Below are 18364 nucleotides of genomic sequence, written 5' to 3' on the forward strand. Positions count from 1 at the left end.
GTGCAGAACGGGGGACGATGGGCGAGATAAAGATTTGATGACGGTAGAAAAATCTCTCATCGCGCGATGCATGCGACCGTAGATGCATATTTTCCTGCCGTGCAAGTACCCTCACTGACACCGCAAGCTTTTGGTGGGTAAGGTGGTACTGTACAACAATCTATAAGTTTCCGTACTCCAAAAGTCAATGTGTTCGTCGCTTTGCCCGCCAGGTACTCCGTCGAAACAATTAATCCAAACAGGTCGGGAACAACACCCCTGTCCACCGCCGCATCGCTCCGTCTCCTCAATGCTGCACCCTTCCCTTCCCGCTTACCTATCTTCCCCGCTCGATATCTTCCCCGGCCTCCGGTCTGGTCCGAGGAAAGTCCTTCAGACCGACGTTCTGGTATCCCTCCGCCAACCTGTTATCCTCCATCCTCGCCATCGTCACCTTCTCGAGACGCTTCCCCCTGAGCGTGTCCCAGAGCCAGGCGCCGTGGATCACCTGGTGGTGCCCGTCCTTGCCAATCCACACGTTGCCCATGAAGGTCGTGGCCAACACCGACAGCCACACGAAGGGGATGACGGCGACGTAGGCCCAGACGATGCCGGTCTTGGGATCCGCATGGTTGGTGCCGCTGCGGTTGTTGAACACCGTCGACATAATGGTCAAGGTGATGGTGCCGCCGAACGGCATGGTGAAGGACGACAAGCAGGTGATGGGCGCCGTCATGCCGGGGAAGTAAGCCAGAGCGTGGAGCGTGCCGGGATTCATGCTCACGCCCACGCCGAAGCCCGTGAGCGCCATCATGCCGTAGATGAGGTTCGAGTACTCGACGTGGCAGGCCCACGCAATCACCGTCATTCCGACTGAGAAGCTGATGGAGCCGAGGGTCAGGACGGGGATGGTCTGCCGCGGCCAGACGTTCATGAGGAACATGGCAGTGTAGACGCCAACTGGAGAGAAAGAAGCCAGTCAGTGCCCTGCGCGCTGCGAGCAATCCAGAGAAGGAGGCGTCAAACTTACCGCCTAGACCAGGCAAGAAGTAGAGCAGCGACAAGCCGGCCGAGCTGGCGTCGCGGCCTTGGACCAACGTGAAGTACAGGTCCATGAAGTACATGATGGCAAACATGCATGCGCCCGTCGCGAAGTTGACGGCCAACAGCAGGCCGACGTTCCTCTGCTCCAGCAGCTGCCAGGGCATCATGGCCTTCTGCAGCGGGAACACCCTCGCCATCAGCCTGCCGGGGACCATGGCCCACTCGTACACGAACCACGCGACCGCCAGGACGGCCCCGATCACCAGCGGCGCCAGCACCGCGGCCGAGTCCCACGCGTACGTGCTCCCGCCCCACGTAAACGCCAGCACCAACAGGCCAAAGCCCCACAAGAACAGCAACTGCCCGCCGAAATCCAGCGTCGAGAGCCGCATCAGGAACCTTCCCGTCTTGGTCGCCGGATCCCTGTGCCGCACCACCTCTGCCGCTTCCGGGTTCGTCACGCTCTCCAGCGGCAGAGGCCCGAGCAACTCCTTCCTCAGCAGCACGACCACCAGCACGATCCCGACGACCGCCACAGGCAGATTGATGCCAAAGCACCAGCGCCAACTGACCTGGGTGAGGTATCCACCGGCCACAGGGCCGACGCTGAAGCTGATACCAGACACGAAGGCGAAGATGGACCAGTTCTTGGCGAACTCGCGGAGGGAGACGCGGTCGGCGAGGATGGTGCGCACGGAGATGTTGATGCCCGCGGCGCCGACGCCCTGCAGGGCGCGCCCGAAGAGCAGCAGCGGGAACGCGCTCGTCGGCGCCGCCGTGCACAGCGCCGAGCCCACCGTGATGGCCGCCAGCGCCGCCTGCAGCGCCGCGTGCCGCCCGAACACGTCCGACAGCTGCGTGAAGATGGGCAGGAACGACGCCGAGGTCAGGTTGAACGCCGTGATGATCCAGTTGAGTTGTTTGAGTTGCTCTGTGTTCCGTGGAGGGTTAGCAAGGGGGTGGCGGTGCTGCGGAGGGGTTCATGTAGGAGTGTGGGAGGCTGGGAGTGGGAGGGGGGCAAAACTGACGGAAGTCGTCGGCGATGAACTTCAGGGCGGACGCGATGATGGTCGTGTCGAGGGCCTGGAGCGTGAAGGGGAGGAAAAGGCCGAGGATGATCTTGAAGCGGTATCGGCGGCGCCGCTTCTTCTCGGCGATCTCTTCTGGAGTTTCGGTCTCCTTGGACTTGGGCTCTGTCGTCTTCGGTTCGGCTGAGACGGCCGAAGGGTTGAACGGTTCATTCGAGGATGAAGTGCCATGGTCGGGGGAAGCGTTCAGGTCTGATCGAACAACGTCGGACTGAACTCCATATCCTTGGGCATAGGGTACTGGCGCTGCTGAAGCTGCTTGCGCGGCCGCTGCCGCCTTCTCCTCCTGGCGCTGCTGGTACCGCTTTTTCGCGTACTTGTACGCCAAATACATGGCCGGTGTTTCTGGGCAAGAAGATGTCAATAATAATAAGGACTGAAAGACAGGCACAAAGGGTGTCGACAGTCAGATCTCTTGGCTTCCAGTGTTTACATGCGAATTGACGCCAAATTGAGAAGCCATGGCTCTTATACACGACATGTCCTGATGCATTCCTCCGTCTGACACTTGCCTCAACCTCGAATCCACTGCCAGCGGCCAGGCGCCCCACGAGGCAGAGCGCTTTGGGGAGGGTTCCATGCGAGCGATCACACTCTGCACAGCCCTGCCGAGGACAAGCTCCACCTAACAAGCTAACAAGCTTTTGCAAAGTGCTCCTCCACAGCGCCCCTGATTGGTTCCCGAGCGAGACTTAGGCGAGCCCTGTGGGGCCGGCCCCGACAAAAGCGATCGTATTGCTCGGATTCGACCAGCGGAAGTGTGTTAACGTTTTTTGAGTCCAGGAGCTGGCTCGCTGAGTGGATCGCTGGCGTGGCCTGGTGGGGCCCCCCATTTCCTGGCCTCGACTTCAGGCCCTCCCGCATGGCCACGCGTTTTCCCAACTGTCTGTCGATCGTGAACCCGACGGATGCGATGAGGCCTCTGCTGCGCCTCCACGTCGTCGCTTTTCCATGGAGGAAAGGAAACATGCTGGGCGGTGACCCTGCCAGACTTGGTAATTCGTTTCCAGAGGAGACACCGACTGTTTGCACAAGGTGAAGCACGATGATGATCCCCAGCTCCAGACTCAGACCATGCAGTTCTCTGTATCCTCAATGCGGTGAAAATGGCAGCAGCCCACAAGCGACAAGCAAACCCCAAGCTACACACAACGACACCGCCACCAACCACAACAATAACAACGCTCCCGAAATGGCTTCGTAACCTCATGCAAGCGGGGTTGTGTCCTTTTCCAACCAACCGCTCGCGCTGCCACTTGCAAAGTGACCCTCTGACCTGTCCTCGCACAGGCCGGCCTCTTCCTCCGGGCACCCCTTGAGGACCTCCCCGAAGCGGCCAAAGAAACGCAGGGGTCGCGAAGATCAACGGCATTCGGATCTACCCCAAGCCCTTGTCGCCCGGGCCGTGCCCACGGCAACAGCGCGCCCTGCGCCCCCTGGATTGCTTAGTGGGCGGCCTCAGCGGCGCCGTCAACGGCGACGCGCAGCACCGGCTTGGCCGAGTGGTTGGCGTGGTTGTTGCCGTCCTTGCCGTCGTCGTCGGCGGCGGTGATGCGCGTCAGCTCGGTCACGAAGCTCTGCCCCCACCAGGCGCTCGTGTACTTAAAGACGTAGCGCTCCAACTTGCGGAAGTTCGCCTCGCGCTGCTCGGGCGACATGGTGACGGCGTCGTGGATGGCGTTGGCCAGCTCCTCCGTGTTCCACGGGTTCACGATCAGGCTGCCGTTAAGACTCTGCGCGGCGCCCGTGAACTCGGACAGGACCATGACGCCGTGGCGCTCGCGCTGCGTCGCGATGTACTCGTACGAGACGAGGTTCATGCCGTCGCGCGTCGAGCTCACCAGGCAGACGTCGCTCACGGCGTAGAGGGCCGTCAGCTCCTCGAAGCTGACCGACTGGTGCAGGAAGTGGATCGGCATGAACTCGATCGTGCCGAACTTGCCGTTGATGCGCCCGACCAGCTCGTTGACGCCGGCGCGCAGGTTCTGGTACTCCTCGACGTCCTGCCGGCTCGGCACCGCCACCTGCACCAGCACGATCTTGCCGATCCACTCGGGGTGCTCCGTGAGGAACACCTCGAGCGCGTGCAGCTTCTGCGGCACGCCCTTGATGTAGTCGAGCCGGTCGACGCCGACGATCAGCTTGACGCCCTCGAACTTGCGCTTGAGCGTCGCGATGCGGTTCTGCACGCTCGGCTTCTTGAGGCCCTCGACGAACTTCTCGGGATCAATGCCGATCGGGAAGGCGCCGACCGTCACGAACCTTCCATTCCACTCGACACCGTTTGGTGCTGTCGAGGCCGACCTGCGCCCGTCAGTGTCGGAGGCTCGCTCAGCCGGGGGGAAAGGGGGAGGGTGGCGCTTACAGTATCCTCGAGCAGCTGCTCAAAAAGTGCCTCGCGTAGTCGTACGTGTGGAAGCCGATCAGATCGCACTCCAGGATGCCCCCCAGCAATTTCTCGCGCACGGGCAGGATGCGGTAGATCTCGCTGCTGGGGAACGGGGTGTGCAGGAAAAAGCCGATCTTCACGTTCTTCTTGGTCTGTCCGATCTCTTCGCGCAGCATCTCCGGCAGCAACATCAGATGATAGTCGTGTACCCAGACCAGGTCGCCGTCCTGCACATCCTTGACCACTTCCCGGGCGAACAGCCGATTAACCTCGCGGTATGCGGCCCAGGCGGACTCGTCAAAGGTGATCTCGCCGGGGTGGTAGTGGAAGAGGGGCCAGAGAATCGAGTCTGGTGGTGTCTCTCATGGTTAGCGACCTGGGAAAAGGTGCGGTGACGAAGCAAGAAAAGACGCATGACGCACTGGCAAAGCCATTGTAGTGGCGATCGGCCAGGTCGTCGTCCACAAACACGGGGATCGCATTGTACTTCTCCTTCAGCTGCTGGCGCATGGGCCCCGCCTCGGCCTCCGGGACCTCCAGGCCGGGCCAGCCGTACCACTGGAAGCTGGTGGCCTTGGAGAGCCCGCTCAGGCCAGTAACCAAACCGCCCGAGGACATCGAGAAGCTGTACTGGCCATCCTCGGAGCGCTTGATGGTGATGGGCAGGCGATTGGAAATCAGGAGTAGCCTGCCCGAGGCACCGCTCTGATCTTCGATGACACCAGGCATCGTGGCTGCGGCGACTCGACGGGATTCAGCGGGGAACTGTGACGCAGGCAGTGCCGGTGGAGCACTGCTTCGGGGTGGGCAATCGCAGAAGCTGCCGCGCTACTTTGGTGATGGTTGCTCTGCGACTCTGCGCCGGAGGATCGAATGCTAAGAATCGGTGGTGTTGCGTTGTGTTCTAGAGCCTTCCGCGGCGGCCGAGCATTGGGGGTCTCGGCTGTGGTGACGTTATGAATGGGGGACCTCGAGAACCAAGCTTTGGAGCGCGCAGCGGAGGGGAAGATGGCGGGGCAGGCGCAGGGACGGGGCGGGGCAATTCACGACGTCAATGAGAGACGTGATTCAGCGAAAATTGCGTTACGAAGCCAACAATACCTAATAAACAAAGAGACTCAAACAATTAAGTACGGCACTGGGAACCGCCCAGGTGGCGGATACGAAGAGTATATGAGGGTGAAGGATGCCCGACGGGAACCGCCAGGAGAGATGGAAGCTCTTGCTTTCAGTTTGGGCGTCAGACGACGTATTTTTCGATGGAGGAACAAGGATTCCAGCTGCGGGGCCTTGCTGCTTGGGCCCCCTGTTGTGCATGCGCAGTAAAGCGCCGACTGGAACTGTGTAACACGCCAGAACCGGCACGATAAATTCCCGGCGACATTCCCCTGTCTACTGGAATCTTGCTGCCTCATTGTTACTGCGTAACGTTGCTGGTCTCCGTGCTACCTGAAGTTGCTGGCCTCCCGTGGCGTTTTCGCGTGAACGGTGCCACAGTACACAGTACGGACTACCGAGTCGATACCTAGCATACGGTGGTTACGGACGGAGACAGCAGCAAGAACGCAGAGTCGCTTTGCATCAGCGGCACGGAAATGCCGCATCATGCAGTTCTTCTCCGGATAGGCGAGGCGGCAGGCATGATGGCGCCGAACCGAATTGAGAGGAGGATGGTTGAGGTGTTTTTCGAAAGGAGAACTGCCGAGGTTCTCTTCGGACCTTCTTTCCGCCAACGAGCAGCTCCTTGAAGTACAGTACAGTTGTTTGTGAGGCTCGACGTCGGTATACGGGAATACGAACTACTGTTTCACACGCTCCACGTCCTAGCTCCCCGCGTCAGCGAGCGCCTGGATCTGTTCCTGCTGTCGTCGATTTAGCCGATTGGTAACTGCACAGTAACGGGAACTAACGTGAGTTGTCTGCGGCTGGGACAAAAATCGCAGCCCAATCAACCAGGCACAAGGGTCGAGCTGATGAGTTTCTCGGGCCGAAACGCCCAGTGGCCCCGCGCGACGTGAAAAAATGCACAGTGACGTTCCAATGCCAATACCACGCTAGGTTACCCAATTGTTTCTCGGATTGGAACTGCGGGAAGAATTCAATGAAGGGGCAACTTAACAATGAGGCTTATTGCGAATAAGTTCACTGTACGTTCATGCCGCTTTCACTGAGAGCTCAACAACAGTCCTATGTCCGCCCTGAACCCACCGCGCGAATAAAGGGGCGAGATCACAAGCTTGTCCACCTGCTTGCATTGAATGTAGTGCAACCGAAACGAAACGTACCAGACGCCCGCTGACCTCACCAACCCCAGTGACAAGTTGGAAGAATGCCTCCCGCAACCCAATCTGTCAGTGTAGCAAGTCTACGATCAAACATCGGTTAGTTGGTACTAGCGGAAATGTTTGATATAAAACTATACTTGCTTTATTGTTTTTTCTTCTATTTTTTCCCTGTTTGTGCATTTCCGATATCCGCTGACCGTTGCGTGTGAATGCGTATGAATTCGATGAATTGTGCCGGTTTTGGCGCCTCCCAGCGGGCGAGGGCGCGGAGGACCGAAATCGACGCTGCCATGATCGCGGTGGCGGGCTCTGTGGTGCTGAAGACGAAGAGTTGGACGTTGGTAGTTGTAAGAGACCGATGTGCCTTGGCAGAGAGCTCAAGGGGACCACGACTCGGAGTTGCCATCGCTGATGACATAGAGCGTCGGGATCTTAAGAAAGCCATGACTTCGGAACTGAGTTCGCCGCCGAGGATCTTTCACGGAAGCAGGGCGAGAAAAATGTCCGTCAGACCCGAATAGCTGCGCGATGTTTCGCGATAAACGTGTTGTAGTTTTAAACTATGCTCGCCGGAAAACACGAACCCTGCATGTAATGGTGCCAAAACTTCGCAACGGGACAGCGTTGCGCCCCTGGATGATCCAGTTGGAGACCAGCACGAGGTTAACGGTCACGATAATAACCAGGTAAACGTCTCCACCCGGCCGTCTGAAAGGCGCAGTAGGGAGATGGAGAGCGATAAGCCGCATCGAGTTCGTTGGAACGGTGTCCGAGTACGTGGCTGACTGCTACCCCTAAGCGGGAAGCCTGTGAGGGGTGCAGGCAAAGAGAATATACCTAGGTAGCTCGCGAGCAAGACATAGTCGTCCCATCACATCTGCCTCTCTCTCCACAGCTTGCAGTACCCTCGCAGGCCGAGAACTAGACCCGAGAGCGCTGCCAAGGATTAGATGACGCGGTTGAGATAAGCTCGAGGTCCTGGCGTCCTGCCGCGTCGGAGCGCCTAGGGTGCTGAGTCAAGCCGTGCGGTCCGGACATGGCCGCTTGTGACGTCTCATCAACACGCACAGCGTGGGAACGGGTCGGCAATTGTCACTCCTAAGCAACCGGCGATGCCGTTGGGCGGTGCAGGAACCGCGCTGCGCCAGTGTCAAAGGTGCAAGAGCCGACATCGCGGTTCCCCGTCCGTGGAGAAGAGGACTGTTTATCATCACCGTCTGGGAGAGTCTGAGCCTCTCGTTGCTCTGAGGCAGACACACCGCCAAGCATCCAATTCATGCGCAGAGGATTCGCGGGGGACGCTCGGGTTTGTCGTTCGAAACTGGCGTCGCGAAACTTACCTAGCTCCGGAGTTTTTGCTGTCCGCGACAGGGTGCCGTGGGCCACCTGTGGCGCACCGCGTTGTCTCGTGTGTTATGGTCATACTGGGCTTGTTCGGCCGCATCCTCTTGAAGGTGTAGTCCACGGAGAGGTCCCCGCCCGGCGATGCCATGCTAGGATACTCGTACGCCGCGCCGCCGCGAGGCCTATCGTCGCTTCTTTGCGGCGATGGGCCACGGCCCGATTTTCCCTCCCCCGCCGCAGCCAGGCGTGCTACATTCCGAACCTCTCCTTCCATGAGCAGCGGCCGCCTTTGCCCGGACTCGAGCTCCTTGTCCCCGTCAGCCGTTAGTCGCGCCGGCTTCGGCATTACGTCCCGCCTTTCTGCATTTTGCATGTCGTGGAGATGGGCTTCGTTTGCATGCAGCTGTTGTTGCACCAACGTCTCTTATGACTGCTGACGACTTTGCCTTCTCCCAGCCTCAGTCAGTTCCAGTTCGGCTTGGTATTGCTGCAGAATTGAATTTACTGGAGGCGGCGGAGGGAGTGCTAGTCGCGGCTCCGGGTGGAGCTGGGGTTGCGGCTGTGCGGGTGACGGCGGCAGCGGCGATGGGGCAGGTCTCAGGTAAATCGTGGTGTTGAAGATGTTGTATTGTGGAAGAGAGGGCGCAGGTTGGCCGGCAATTGGGCGCCCGGCCTGGTGGATCCTAATCTCGGGCGATATGCCGGCGGCCCGGCCCAAGACGCCGGGTCGGGGCCGTATCATGGCCCCGTTTCTGACACCCCCCCCCCCCCCCCCCCCCCCCCCCCAAAGGCCGAGCCGTCGGCTCTGGCCTGCCAAAAGCGGTAATCCTTAAAGCTATTCCCATCAACGCATTCCTCCTGATCCAGCAATGCCATGGTGTTGAGGTTCATCCGCCATCGCCCTGATCCACCAAGCCTTGCGTGCCTGCCCATCTCAATCCCACGCATCATGCTGCAAACCGAAACTTCCTGTCGGCCAGAGCCGCCTTTTCCTGGCCCGGTGTGCCGTTGTCCGTGGCCATCTTTTCCTCGAGGGCCAATCGCCTTCTGTTATCCTCCTCCACCAGCCTTCTGTTACGCTCCTCCAACAACCCGAGAATTTCTCTATGCGACTTGTTCTTCACGTTAGTGAGCGTGCCGTTGTCCTTGGTCATCTCCTGTTCCGCCCGGGCGCGGAGAAGTCGCTTTTTGTTCTGCTCATCCAACTTTCGGATAGCTTCTTCATCCGTAAGCGTGACGCCGCCCTTGGTCATCTCCTGTTCCGCCCGGGCGAGGGCCAGTTGCCTTCTGTTATGCTCCTCTAGCCGCCTCTTGTTGATCTCCTCCACTAACTGGATCCCTTCTATATGCGACAATTGTTTACGGTTAGAAAGTGCGCCGTCGTCCGTGGTTATCCCCTGTTCCGGCCGGGCGCGGAGAAGTCGCTTTCTGTTCTTCTCTTCCAGCTCCAGGAGATATTCTTTATGCGATTCTAGACTCGACTTGGCAGGTCGATTCCGCTCAAGGTTCCCTACTCGGCGGATAGGTCTCCAAGTCTGATTTTGCTGATGAACTCGGCGTTCATGACTCCTCAGAGCCTGCGCAGACGGGAAGGGCGGGTATTGGCAGGCCGGAAAAGCACATCGGAGCCGACAGACGTGTGAAAGCTCGTGCTCCTGGAGGAGACGCGCAGAATCAAACCCTATAGTTGCTCGTGGGCAGGACTTGAGCCGACAGGTGAAGGCAGACGTGGAGAACTGCCTTTTGAAGAGCTCTAGTTCTTCCACTGAGACGCCTGGAAAGTCGTGTTGGCCGAGTATGGATCGGACACATTGTTGGTATGCCGTGAGCATTGCCAAGATGCCGTCAGGGGGTTCGGAAGTCGGTGGGGCATAGCCTGTCGTGTTTGCGATGTCAGTCCAGCTCAGAACTCAGGAGTGCAATCATAGTTGAAGGCTCCTTAACCTACCCTCCTGGTTTTGAAGCTCGCGCTCGAGCTGTTCCGCAGTTCTCGACTTCAGGCTCCGTTTGACGTACTCCTGGAGTGCTTCATGCTGTCCTAGGAGTACTAGCCGCTCGTCGAAGCTACCCGCGTCCGAGTCGTCTCTCTGTGCATTCGGCGGGGCCAATTTCTCGAGCTTGTTCGCCAACTGACGTGCAAGACGGAAGACACTAGTATCCGAGCTTATGCCGCCGTGCCTTTTAGCTTCGGAGAGAAGGTATTCTGTCCAGTACTCAGTCGCGTAGACATGGAGACCATGTATCCCCTTGATGACCCGTAATGCTTTCGGATGTTCAGGGTATCCTTCGACGAACACGTTAAACCCGGAGATGAGACAGGCGAGAGTGGCCGCTGCGTGTTGCTGAAGTGCTTCTTCCTCGCGAATGACTAGGTTGCTGCTCGGGCTTTGAATGAAACTACCACATGGCGTCAGTTTGCCCTACCTAAGCCATGCCTGTGACTGATTCGGTACGTACTCTTTCACGGAAACATGGATGAAAGCCCGCGTTCCGTCGCGCCTCTCTTCGACTAAAGGCTCGCAGATGTCTAGGATGTATTGAGGAGCGATGTGGGTGACGTTAGGGTCCCCGGAGCTGAATGAAACCGCGGACAGGAACTCGAGCTTTTTTAGGGGGCGTTTCGCAAACGCAACCCATCCGAGAATGCACTTTATTCGTTCGACAGAGCGGGCGTCAAGATGGGCAAGTATATGTGTCAGAATCCGTCGGTAGCTGGGTGAAACGCGTGTCAGCTATTATAGGCATTTTATGGCTTGCATATGAGGTGAAGAAAGGCAAGTGGCGGGCGCTGTACAAATCTGTAAGTTTGTCTGGAAGATGGTCGATGGATGTCCTGACTTCCTCGCCGCTGAAGAAGATGTTCGTTGCTAGGTAGTCAAGGACTAGCCGCGTATAAAGAAACATTCCTGATGGAGGAACAGTTAATAGCTGTCTTCGTATATTGCATGGCTGGACAACGTGACTTGCCGTCTGCCTTCCGGGCGACTCTATACGCGATCTCCCTGAGTTCGTCGGCTCCAATATCCAGCTGTGAGAACTTCTGGTGAAGAGACTGCAATCTCTGTGGTATATATTGCCTTATGGCCTCTTCCAAAGCCGCCTTCTCGTCGGTGAGCGAGAGGGTTTGCTTTTTGCCGAGACGCTTTGCTAACACGCGCGTAGGACGGCTCGAGACGAGGACTTTGCAGATTGTCGACTCCGAAGAGGAGGACTTCGAGACTACCTGATTCAGGAGGCTTAACAGTCTCTCTTGTTTGTTAGTATCGTATTCGTCCAAGCCGTCGAGGAGAAGCCAGACATATTCGATTTAGCAAGGTTCGCTCGACAGGCTGGCTAGGAGAACTTGTAGTAGCTGTTCTAGCGAGGAGATGGTCGGCGACTTCTTCTCCAGGACGTATTCGTTGTAGATATATGCAACCAAATCACCGTCTTTGCGCAATAGCTGGAGGAGCAAGGATCTCAGGATCTGCTCGTACGACGTTGAAGACGGGTACGAGTAAGTGCAGAAGTAGTGGATGACGAACATATCGGCCGCCTTTATATAGTTGATGAGCTGGGTGGACAAGACGCTCTTCCCGGTGCCTAGACTCCCCTGTAACCACAGCATCGTTGTCTCTCTTCTCCTCTGGAGCCAAGAGCTCACTTTAGTAGTCTTCAAGATCTAGCTGCACGTCCCAGGGTGTTTTGCGCCTTCGGCGGAGGTGGATTCGAATATAGCTAGCTGGTCTGATTCATTGGCCTTCAACTAGGATATGATGGCCTTGTACTGTTTTGCTGCATACTCTTCGTCGAGTTGGCGAATCCTGTCGACACTCTCCTCTCTCCAAAGTCTGATCTCTTGGTGTAGTCGGCGCCCTTCTGCTATGTCGCGCGCGTTTGCTTCCAGGTCGATCAGGCTCTCGTGGCGTTCTATATTCTCTAGGATGTTGTCGAACCGCCGCTGAAACCGTCCCTAGGAGGTGAGAAAGAGAAGCTTCCAGCCTGAAAACAAAATTTAATAACGGAGCCGCCAAATACGAACTCAGATGTAGGACCACAAACCGTTTCGGCGCACAAACTTGTACACGTACTTGTGAAACTGGAGTATATCCGAGTAGAAGACCGCCAAGGTCATTTGAAAGTCGGCATCACGAGAGAATGCTTCCCCAAGAATCTCGAACCTCTTCAGAGCCGACGCAATTCGCGAGTATCCCTTCATGATCTGTTCGAACGCCTCGACGTATTCGCAGGCAACTCTTAAGTGTGATGGGCGCCCAAGCCCAAGGCAGATAGGGGGTGCCGTTACACAAAACGCTCATGGCCTTCTCGTAGTGCTCTAGCCCCTTGAAGAGAGGCATCAGCCGCCGCATGTTGCGTAAACACCCCCTTGCAGCAAGCTGGGTCTCAATATTGAGAGCGGCTTGCCTCACGTCCTGGAGCGTCGTCTTGTGGAAGTCGCGTGAATCCTGAGGGGTGATTGTTCGCCTAAGCTCCTCAAACGCTGCGTGCACCGTCCGCCTCGCCGCGGGTGAGGCCACGGGGGCCAACGGCATCTCGTCGCCTTGGGTTGGCAGTTGACAGACACCAGTTGAGCCAGACTTGATGTTCTCGGGAGTATCAAGAGCGTATCAAGAGCCCAGGCGCAGGTCTGAACAGGAGGTCGGAAATGGATGTTGGATGCGAAAAATGGTGTGAGAATTATCACAGGCCTCGCAGCTGGATGAATAATTTCACGCGTTTCACGTGAGATCGAGGCGCAGCTTGCGTGTGAGGCCGGAGTGGGCAGGGCTATGTCAAGGCTGCCTCAGCTGCGCCACAGGGTTCTGCTGCAAGCAACCTGCATATGTGGTGTAATATAGCCGAGCGTCGTCAAGCTCTGCTCACCGCCATTGACTGTTCGTCTGCGTGGGCGATCCTCTCCAGAGTTTGCCTTCTACTTTTGCCGATTGACGTGCTCTTTTCGTTTGTACAGGTGCCATTTTGATTCCTCCCTTTCAATGTATATCACGTCTATCACGAACTTCATGACCGCCCTCATACGCTGAGCAGACTGCACCCTGTATGGAGCCTGACAACTCAGCAAATCGGCAATATGGGACCTAGCCTGCAAAGCGACGCCGCCTGGACGACCTTCCCGATGCTTGGCAACCGGCAGCCCATCCAGACAGACAAGCGCCACCATCACGACTGCCGGAGCCAACTTTGAGCAGGCATCAATTGAATCAACCATACGCAGGCTACATTACACTGAACCATTCCTATTTCATTGTAGCTCAAACCTCCAACTCCATCACGTCGTCGGCTGGCTTGGCTTCAGGTGGTGGAGGACAGCTTCCATGGCCTTTCCAACCCACCACTTCGAATCAAGCTGACAACGGCTACCAAGCCAGGGTCTTCTCGCCGCCGCTGAGTTTTGAGCCGACTCAGTCTGCTCCATGGCCCTTCCAAGACCAAACATCGTTCGGGCGCCCAGGAGTCCAACAGACACAGGCTGTCCACGATGCTATGTCTATCCTGCCTTCCTTCTCGACCTCCATCGAAGTTCCGTGCGAAGCTGCCGTCTGCGGCCAAGAGCGAGACGAGGAACCCAAGAACTCCATCTCCGTATCCGGATCAGAGCAGAACAGTGCTCCTTCATGCACGGTCGTGTGTTTTGGAAGGGTGAGGAAACCCCTCACGCTAGAAGGCTTGAATGGACGATTCTAATTAAATATGACTGAAGATCACATCAATTCCTGGAAGATGTGACAGACAAATGATTTCAACAGCCTCTGGCTCGATTCCAGTCCAGATCGTGTCATCAGACCGTTTTACCCCCACAAACGGCACTGAAGGCAGCGGAAAGATCGCAGAAGAGCATAGACAGATGATCCAAGGCCTCCTCGAAGAACGCAGCCTTCAACTATTCGCCACGTGTACATTGGACGCTGAGCCCGCGGGACGGAAGTCGAACCGTGTTGCGTCTCAATTGTTTCGGCCATGTACACTAAACATCACCGTCTACGGACCCGGCGATCTCTTCGAAGATATTGGCGCTTGGTTTCAAGATTACGACTTCTACCTTCAGGATCCTCGTGAAGTCCACCTCGACACCAAGTACTGCAACCCTCACAAACTCTCTGTTGATGGCTTTGATTCCTGCCCCACGGTATCCGAAGTCGTCCAACAGTCTTCCAGGCCGCTTTTGCTCCAGGACGTTCCCGATCGACCGGATCTGCTCGATCTCTTAAGCAACGGCAGCGAGTTGGAGGAGACGCAGCAGCCCCTGGTGATTCGCGCAGTCTTGAAAAAGTACTTGACCTCCCCCGAATTGTTGGGTCCAGGCACAGAAACGCGCTAACTGAATGGCCAGGCATCAGAAGCAAGCTCTGACGTTCATGCTCCGTCGCGAACGAGGCTGGGCTTTCGGAGAGAAGCAGGCCGACCTCTGGGAGCATCTGGATGTTGGCCACGGAGAGTAGTAAGTGGCTACTCCTCCTCGGCTCATTGCCCATTTCCCCCAAACTTCGGCGGCGGCCGGAGCTGACAGTCTGACACCGTTGAAGCTTCCTGAACAGAGTGTCTGGGGCCCACCAATACGAGCAACCGCCTCCATTCTACGGAGGGATCATTGCCGACCCAATGGGCCTTGGCAAAACACTGACCATGATCTCTTTGGTGGCCACCGATCTAGACGCCATTCACGCGGCAGAAAATGTTGCGTTGGACGCTGACGAACAAGCCAAGCCTCGCGTCTCGGCCACACTCATCATCATCCCACCTCCTTGTAAGCCAGAAGAAGCCCTCTATCGAGGCTGATTCCGTTCTCTAGGCTGACTTGGCGATCCCAGTGATTGGAACCTGGGAGGAACAGTTAACAGAGCAAGTACCAGCCAAGCATTGCCAAAGCAACAACGCCAACTGACTCCCCTGCATCAGGCATGTCATGCCAGGTGGTATGGAATTCCGGCGCCATCATGGGAAAACCAGGCTTAGCAACATCGGCGAACTCGATGGTGTCAACATAGTCTTGACGACATACCATACAGTGTCTGCGGAGTGGAAGCCTGACAACCAACCAGCCAGCTCCGTATTGTTCTCAGTTCGATGGCGGCGGATCATTCTGGACGAAGGTTGGTCTTATAATCTTTTGTCTCTCTGAGTGCTTCATATGCTGACAGGTTAAGCACACTTCATCCGTAACGGAAACTCCAGGATGGCCCGGGCAGCCTGCGAGCTGGATTCGGTCTCCCGCTGGGCAGTGACAGGCACACCCATTCAAAACCGGATTAGCGACCTTGCCGCGCAGCTCAAGTTCATCCGGGCCTATCCGTACAACGACCCGAAGCAGTTCGAAGCGGACATTTCGCGGCTCTGGAAGTCTGGGGAAGACGAAGAGACTGCCAAGAGACTGAAGTGCCTCTCCGCTTGCCTCCTCTTACGACGAGCCAAAGCAACCATCAGTCTCCCTGCTCGTCGCGACATGACGTGCCCGGTCGACTTCAGCCGCGAGGAGAGGGCGGCATATGACGAGGCGAGGGAGCAGACAATCACCAGGATTGACGAAGCCCTCCACACGGACTCGGAAGCGTCAAGAGCGGGCGTGTACGTGAACGTCCTGCAGCAGATCGAGTCCCTGCGCCTGATCTGCAACCTCGGACTGCATTACCGCACACGACGCAACCGTGCGGCACCGAGCTCCTCGGCATCTGACGAATGGGCCGCCGCAGCGCAACAGGCTTTCAATGTCCAGCGTGAAATGGGTCCAATTTTCTGCTTGCAATGCTCCTCGACGACAAGTCTCACCGAGTCTCTTTTGGACGACAGCCACGACACGTCTCCCTCACGGCAGCAACCCCATTTTTTCCGATGCTTGCGCTTTACCTGCGGAGACTGCGTACGGAAGCTGCAGAGAGCGAATCAGACGCTGGATTGCGGCCACAGGCCCTCGTGTCTCGTGGCACCAGTCTCTATCAGCCGCACCGTTATGGAAGAGGTCCCCGCGGCGGTGTCCGAGACGGCGTCGACGCCGCGCACAGCTCTGCCCTCGAAAGTTCAGGCACTAGTGGCGGACATTAGCGCTGTGCCGGCCGATGTCAAATGGTATCTATCATCCTACCTACCCCTGTCTTACCAGCGTTTCTCAGATGGTTACATACTGATCCTTGACAGCGTAGTGTTCTCGACTTGGAGATTAACCCTCGACGTGGTCGAGAAAGGCCTCGAGAGCGCCGGCATACGAACCATCCGGTTCGACGGGAATGTAGCGCAGAAAGAACGACAGTCGGTCGTCGACAGGTTCAAGGCGGATCCCGGCATCCGCGTCATGCTGCTGACGCTCTCGTGCGGAGCCGTTGGGTGAGATCCAACCGCCCTCAGTGTCGTTCTTTTGTCCCGGACCACTAAGAACAGCGCTTAGCTTGACCCTCACGGTGGCCTCGCGAGCTTACTTGATGGAGCCTCACTGGTACGCCATGAATCTAATACGGTCAAGGTGCCGCCCCCTACGACTAATGCTAAATCGAGCCGTAGGAACCCAACCCTGGAAGAACAGGCCCTTGCCCGGATCCACCGAATAGGCCAGACACGAGAAGTGACAACGGTGCGATTCTACATCCGAGACTCGTTTGAAGAGGTTCGTTCATCCAAGCAAGCAAAGAGTTGGACTCGGCTAAATAGTGATACCAGCGAGTAATGGAGCTGCAAAACGTCAAGCAGCAGCTTGCTCGCGTGCTGCTCTCCCCTCACGACGGGGATCAGGGCGATGATAGCTTTGGGGGTCTTCATGTAAGTGCTTGGAGTCCAACATAACGTCTCGCTAGGTACTGACGTGTCCTCAGAAACTAAGAGCACTACTCTGAGAGCTGCGGCGCATGAGAGCCACGTTTCGATTTGGGTCCGTCCTTGAGCTTCATGCAGGGAACTCATGGGTTGCGTTTGATGTTGGGCTAATGATTCCATCAAACTCAGTTGCTGAGCTAGGCGTCGGGGCCTAGATCTTATTTTCCTGCATTCGTTTCAGACGGCCGCGAGCATGGCCGCAAGCATTAGACCGTCTATTTTGGCTTAGGGATATCTGATCTCAGGTCCCGGTATTCACCTATCAAGATACTCAATAGCGGACGAGAGGTGCCGCTCGCATCCCCAGGCATTTTGCTGCCGTTAGCATCTACCGCGCTCTTGGGCACTTTACACTCTATCCATGATATGCTTGGCGTTTGGGGACGTTTCCAACGACTGGTGCGCTTAAACTCGTCTCAGCGGGGTGCTTGTCAGATCTCTGGGCTGGATGATCCATGCTTTCTTCGGCCTCCGAGACTCCCAGGTACCCGTTTCCATGGTTACCGCGTTTTCGTCCCGAACTCTCGTTTCGACCATGTTCCCGGAAAGACTGCGGGGTTTGGCAGGGGCCGGATGGAAAAGAAGCCTCCGTGGACAGGTTGAAACGTGGCACTGCAACTCTGCTACCTCAGCCACAGCAGGGACGCAGCATTTAGCCGCAACTGCACCTCGATTCGGAATGCAGATCGGGAAGTCTTTGGGCATTCGATGTTACGCTCGCCTGTGTAGAACTACTGAACCTCGCCTCATGAAAAATTGCTTGCTCATGCTAACAGATCATCTGTGTCACATGGCTGTGTAGTCTCCGGACCCCTATCCGGCAGCTCCACGCATGTGTGCAACCAAGTCTCCTTTCGCCCATCCGGATGCAAAGCTTCCAGGATAATAACAGCGGCTCCATCGAGCCCTTGTATCGGCTTCGTCCATCGGCTTTCGAGCACTATGGTGACCGTGGATTCTCAAAACTCGTGAATAAAAGCCGGCGAACCTTGACAACAATGAGACGAAGAACACGGAAAACATCAGTTCCCACTCGCGTTCACTCACGGAAACACCAACAACAACCCCCGCCAGGATGAAGCTCCTCAACGGTGCCGTGAGCCTGATGGCTCTGGCCAGTTCTGCGCTTGGAGCGTCTCTCCAGCAGGTCACTAACTTTGGCACCAATCCGACGTCGATCCAAATGTTCATTTACGTGCCAGCAAAGCTCGCAGCGAACCCTCCTATTATCGTTGCTGTAAGATAACCGTCTCCCTCACGCTGCGTATCCTGAATCCCCACGCCAGGAACTTGATGGAGTGATAGCTCATCCCTCGTCACCTAGCTTCACCCGTGCGGCGGTTCCGCCCAGCAATGGTACTCCGGGACCAAGCTGCCGTCGTATGCCGATAGCAACGGCTTCATCATCATCTACCCGCAGACCACGCGCTACAGCA

The 18364-nt window shown here is 57.0% G+C and overlaps 6 protein-coding genes across 6 annotated transcripts; 2 read left to right on the top strand and 4 right to left on the bottom strand.

Annotated features, from left to right (window-relative positions):
• Positions 1-202: 202 nt before the first annotated feature.
• Positions 203-2594, bottom strand: THITE_2117784 (uncharacterized protein). Its single transcript, XM_003654606.1, has 3 exons — positions 2052-2594; positions 1010-1954; positions 203-939 (listed from the first exon to the last, which is right to left on the bottom strand). Exons 1-3 carry the CDS (start codon positions 2443-2445, stop codon positions 317-319), a joined length of 1962 nt encoding a protein of 653 aa, XP_003654654.1. The 5' UTR covers positions 2446-2594; the 3' UTR covers positions 203-316.
• A 724-nt stretch (positions 2595-3318) lies between these two features.
• THITE_2117788 (glycosyltransferase family 20 protein) lies at positions 3319-5344 on the bottom strand. The gene is made up of 3 exons (XM_003654607.1): positions 4923-5344; positions 4477-4849; positions 3319-4415 (listed from the first exon to the last, which is right to left on the bottom strand). Exons 1-3 carry the CDS (start codon positions 5227-5229, stop codon positions 3557-3559), a joined length of 1539 nt encoding a protein of 512 aa, XP_003654655.1. The 5' UTR covers positions 5230-5344; the 3' UTR covers positions 3319-3556.
• Positions 5345-7162: 1818 nt separating this feature from the next.
• On the bottom strand, positions 7163-8475 carry THITE_117441 (uncharacterized protein; the record flags this gene model as incomplete). The annotated part of the gene is made up of 3 exons (XM_003654608.1): positions 7163-7306; positions 7370-7493; positions 8126-8475. 3 exons carry the CDS (start codon positions 8473-8475, stop codon positions 7163-7165), a joined length of 618 nt encoding a protein of 205 aa, XP_003654656.1.
• Positions 8476-9803: 1328 nt separating this feature from the next.
• THITE_2145496 (uncharacterized protein) lies at positions 9804-12661 on the bottom strand (the record flags this gene model as incomplete). Its single annotated transcript, XM_003654609.1, has 9 exons — positions 9804-9903; positions 10074-10526; positions 10587-10703; positions 10924-11035; positions 11088-11296; positions 11606-11767; positions 11876-12081; positions 12184-12364; positions 12417-12661. 9 exons carry the CDS (start codon positions 12659-12661, stop codon positions 9804-9806), a joined length of 1785 nt encoding a protein of 594 aa, XP_003654657.1.
• Positions 12662-12898: 237 nt separating this feature from the next.
• On the top strand, positions 12899-16948 carry THITE_125023 (uncharacterized protein; the record flags this gene model as incomplete). The annotated part of the gene is made up of 12 exons (XM_003654610.1): positions 12899-12958; positions 13536-13754; positions 13831-14399; positions 14461-14565; positions 14666-14874; positions 14939-14969; positions 15027-15220; positions 15275-16190; positions 16507-16554; positions 16620-16722; positions 16776-16874; positions 16928-16948. The coding sequence occupies 12 exons, from the start codon at positions 12899-12901 to the stop codon at positions 16946-16948; spliced, it is 2574 nt and encodes an 857-aa protein (XP_003654658.1).
• A 915-nt stretch (positions 16949-17863) lies between these two features.
• Positions 17864-18216, top strand: THITE_2117790 (carbohydrate esterase family 1 protein). The gene has a single exon (XM_003654611.1). The coding sequence runs from the start codon at positions 18004-18006 to the stop codon at positions 18172-18174; it is 171 nt and encodes a 56-aa protein (XP_003654659.1). The 5' UTR covers positions 17864-18003; the 3' UTR covers positions 18175-18216.
• Positions 18217-18364: the final 148 nt, after the last annotated feature.

Source organism: Thermothielavioides terrestris, chromosome 3 (genome assembly GCF_000226115.1).
Source record: "Thermothielavioides terrestris NRRL 8126 chromosome 3, complete sequence".
Classification (NCBI taxonomy): domain Eukaryota; kingdom Fungi; phylum Ascomycota; class Sordariomycetes; order Sordariales; family Chaetomiaceae; genus Thermothielavioides; species Thermothielavioides terrestris.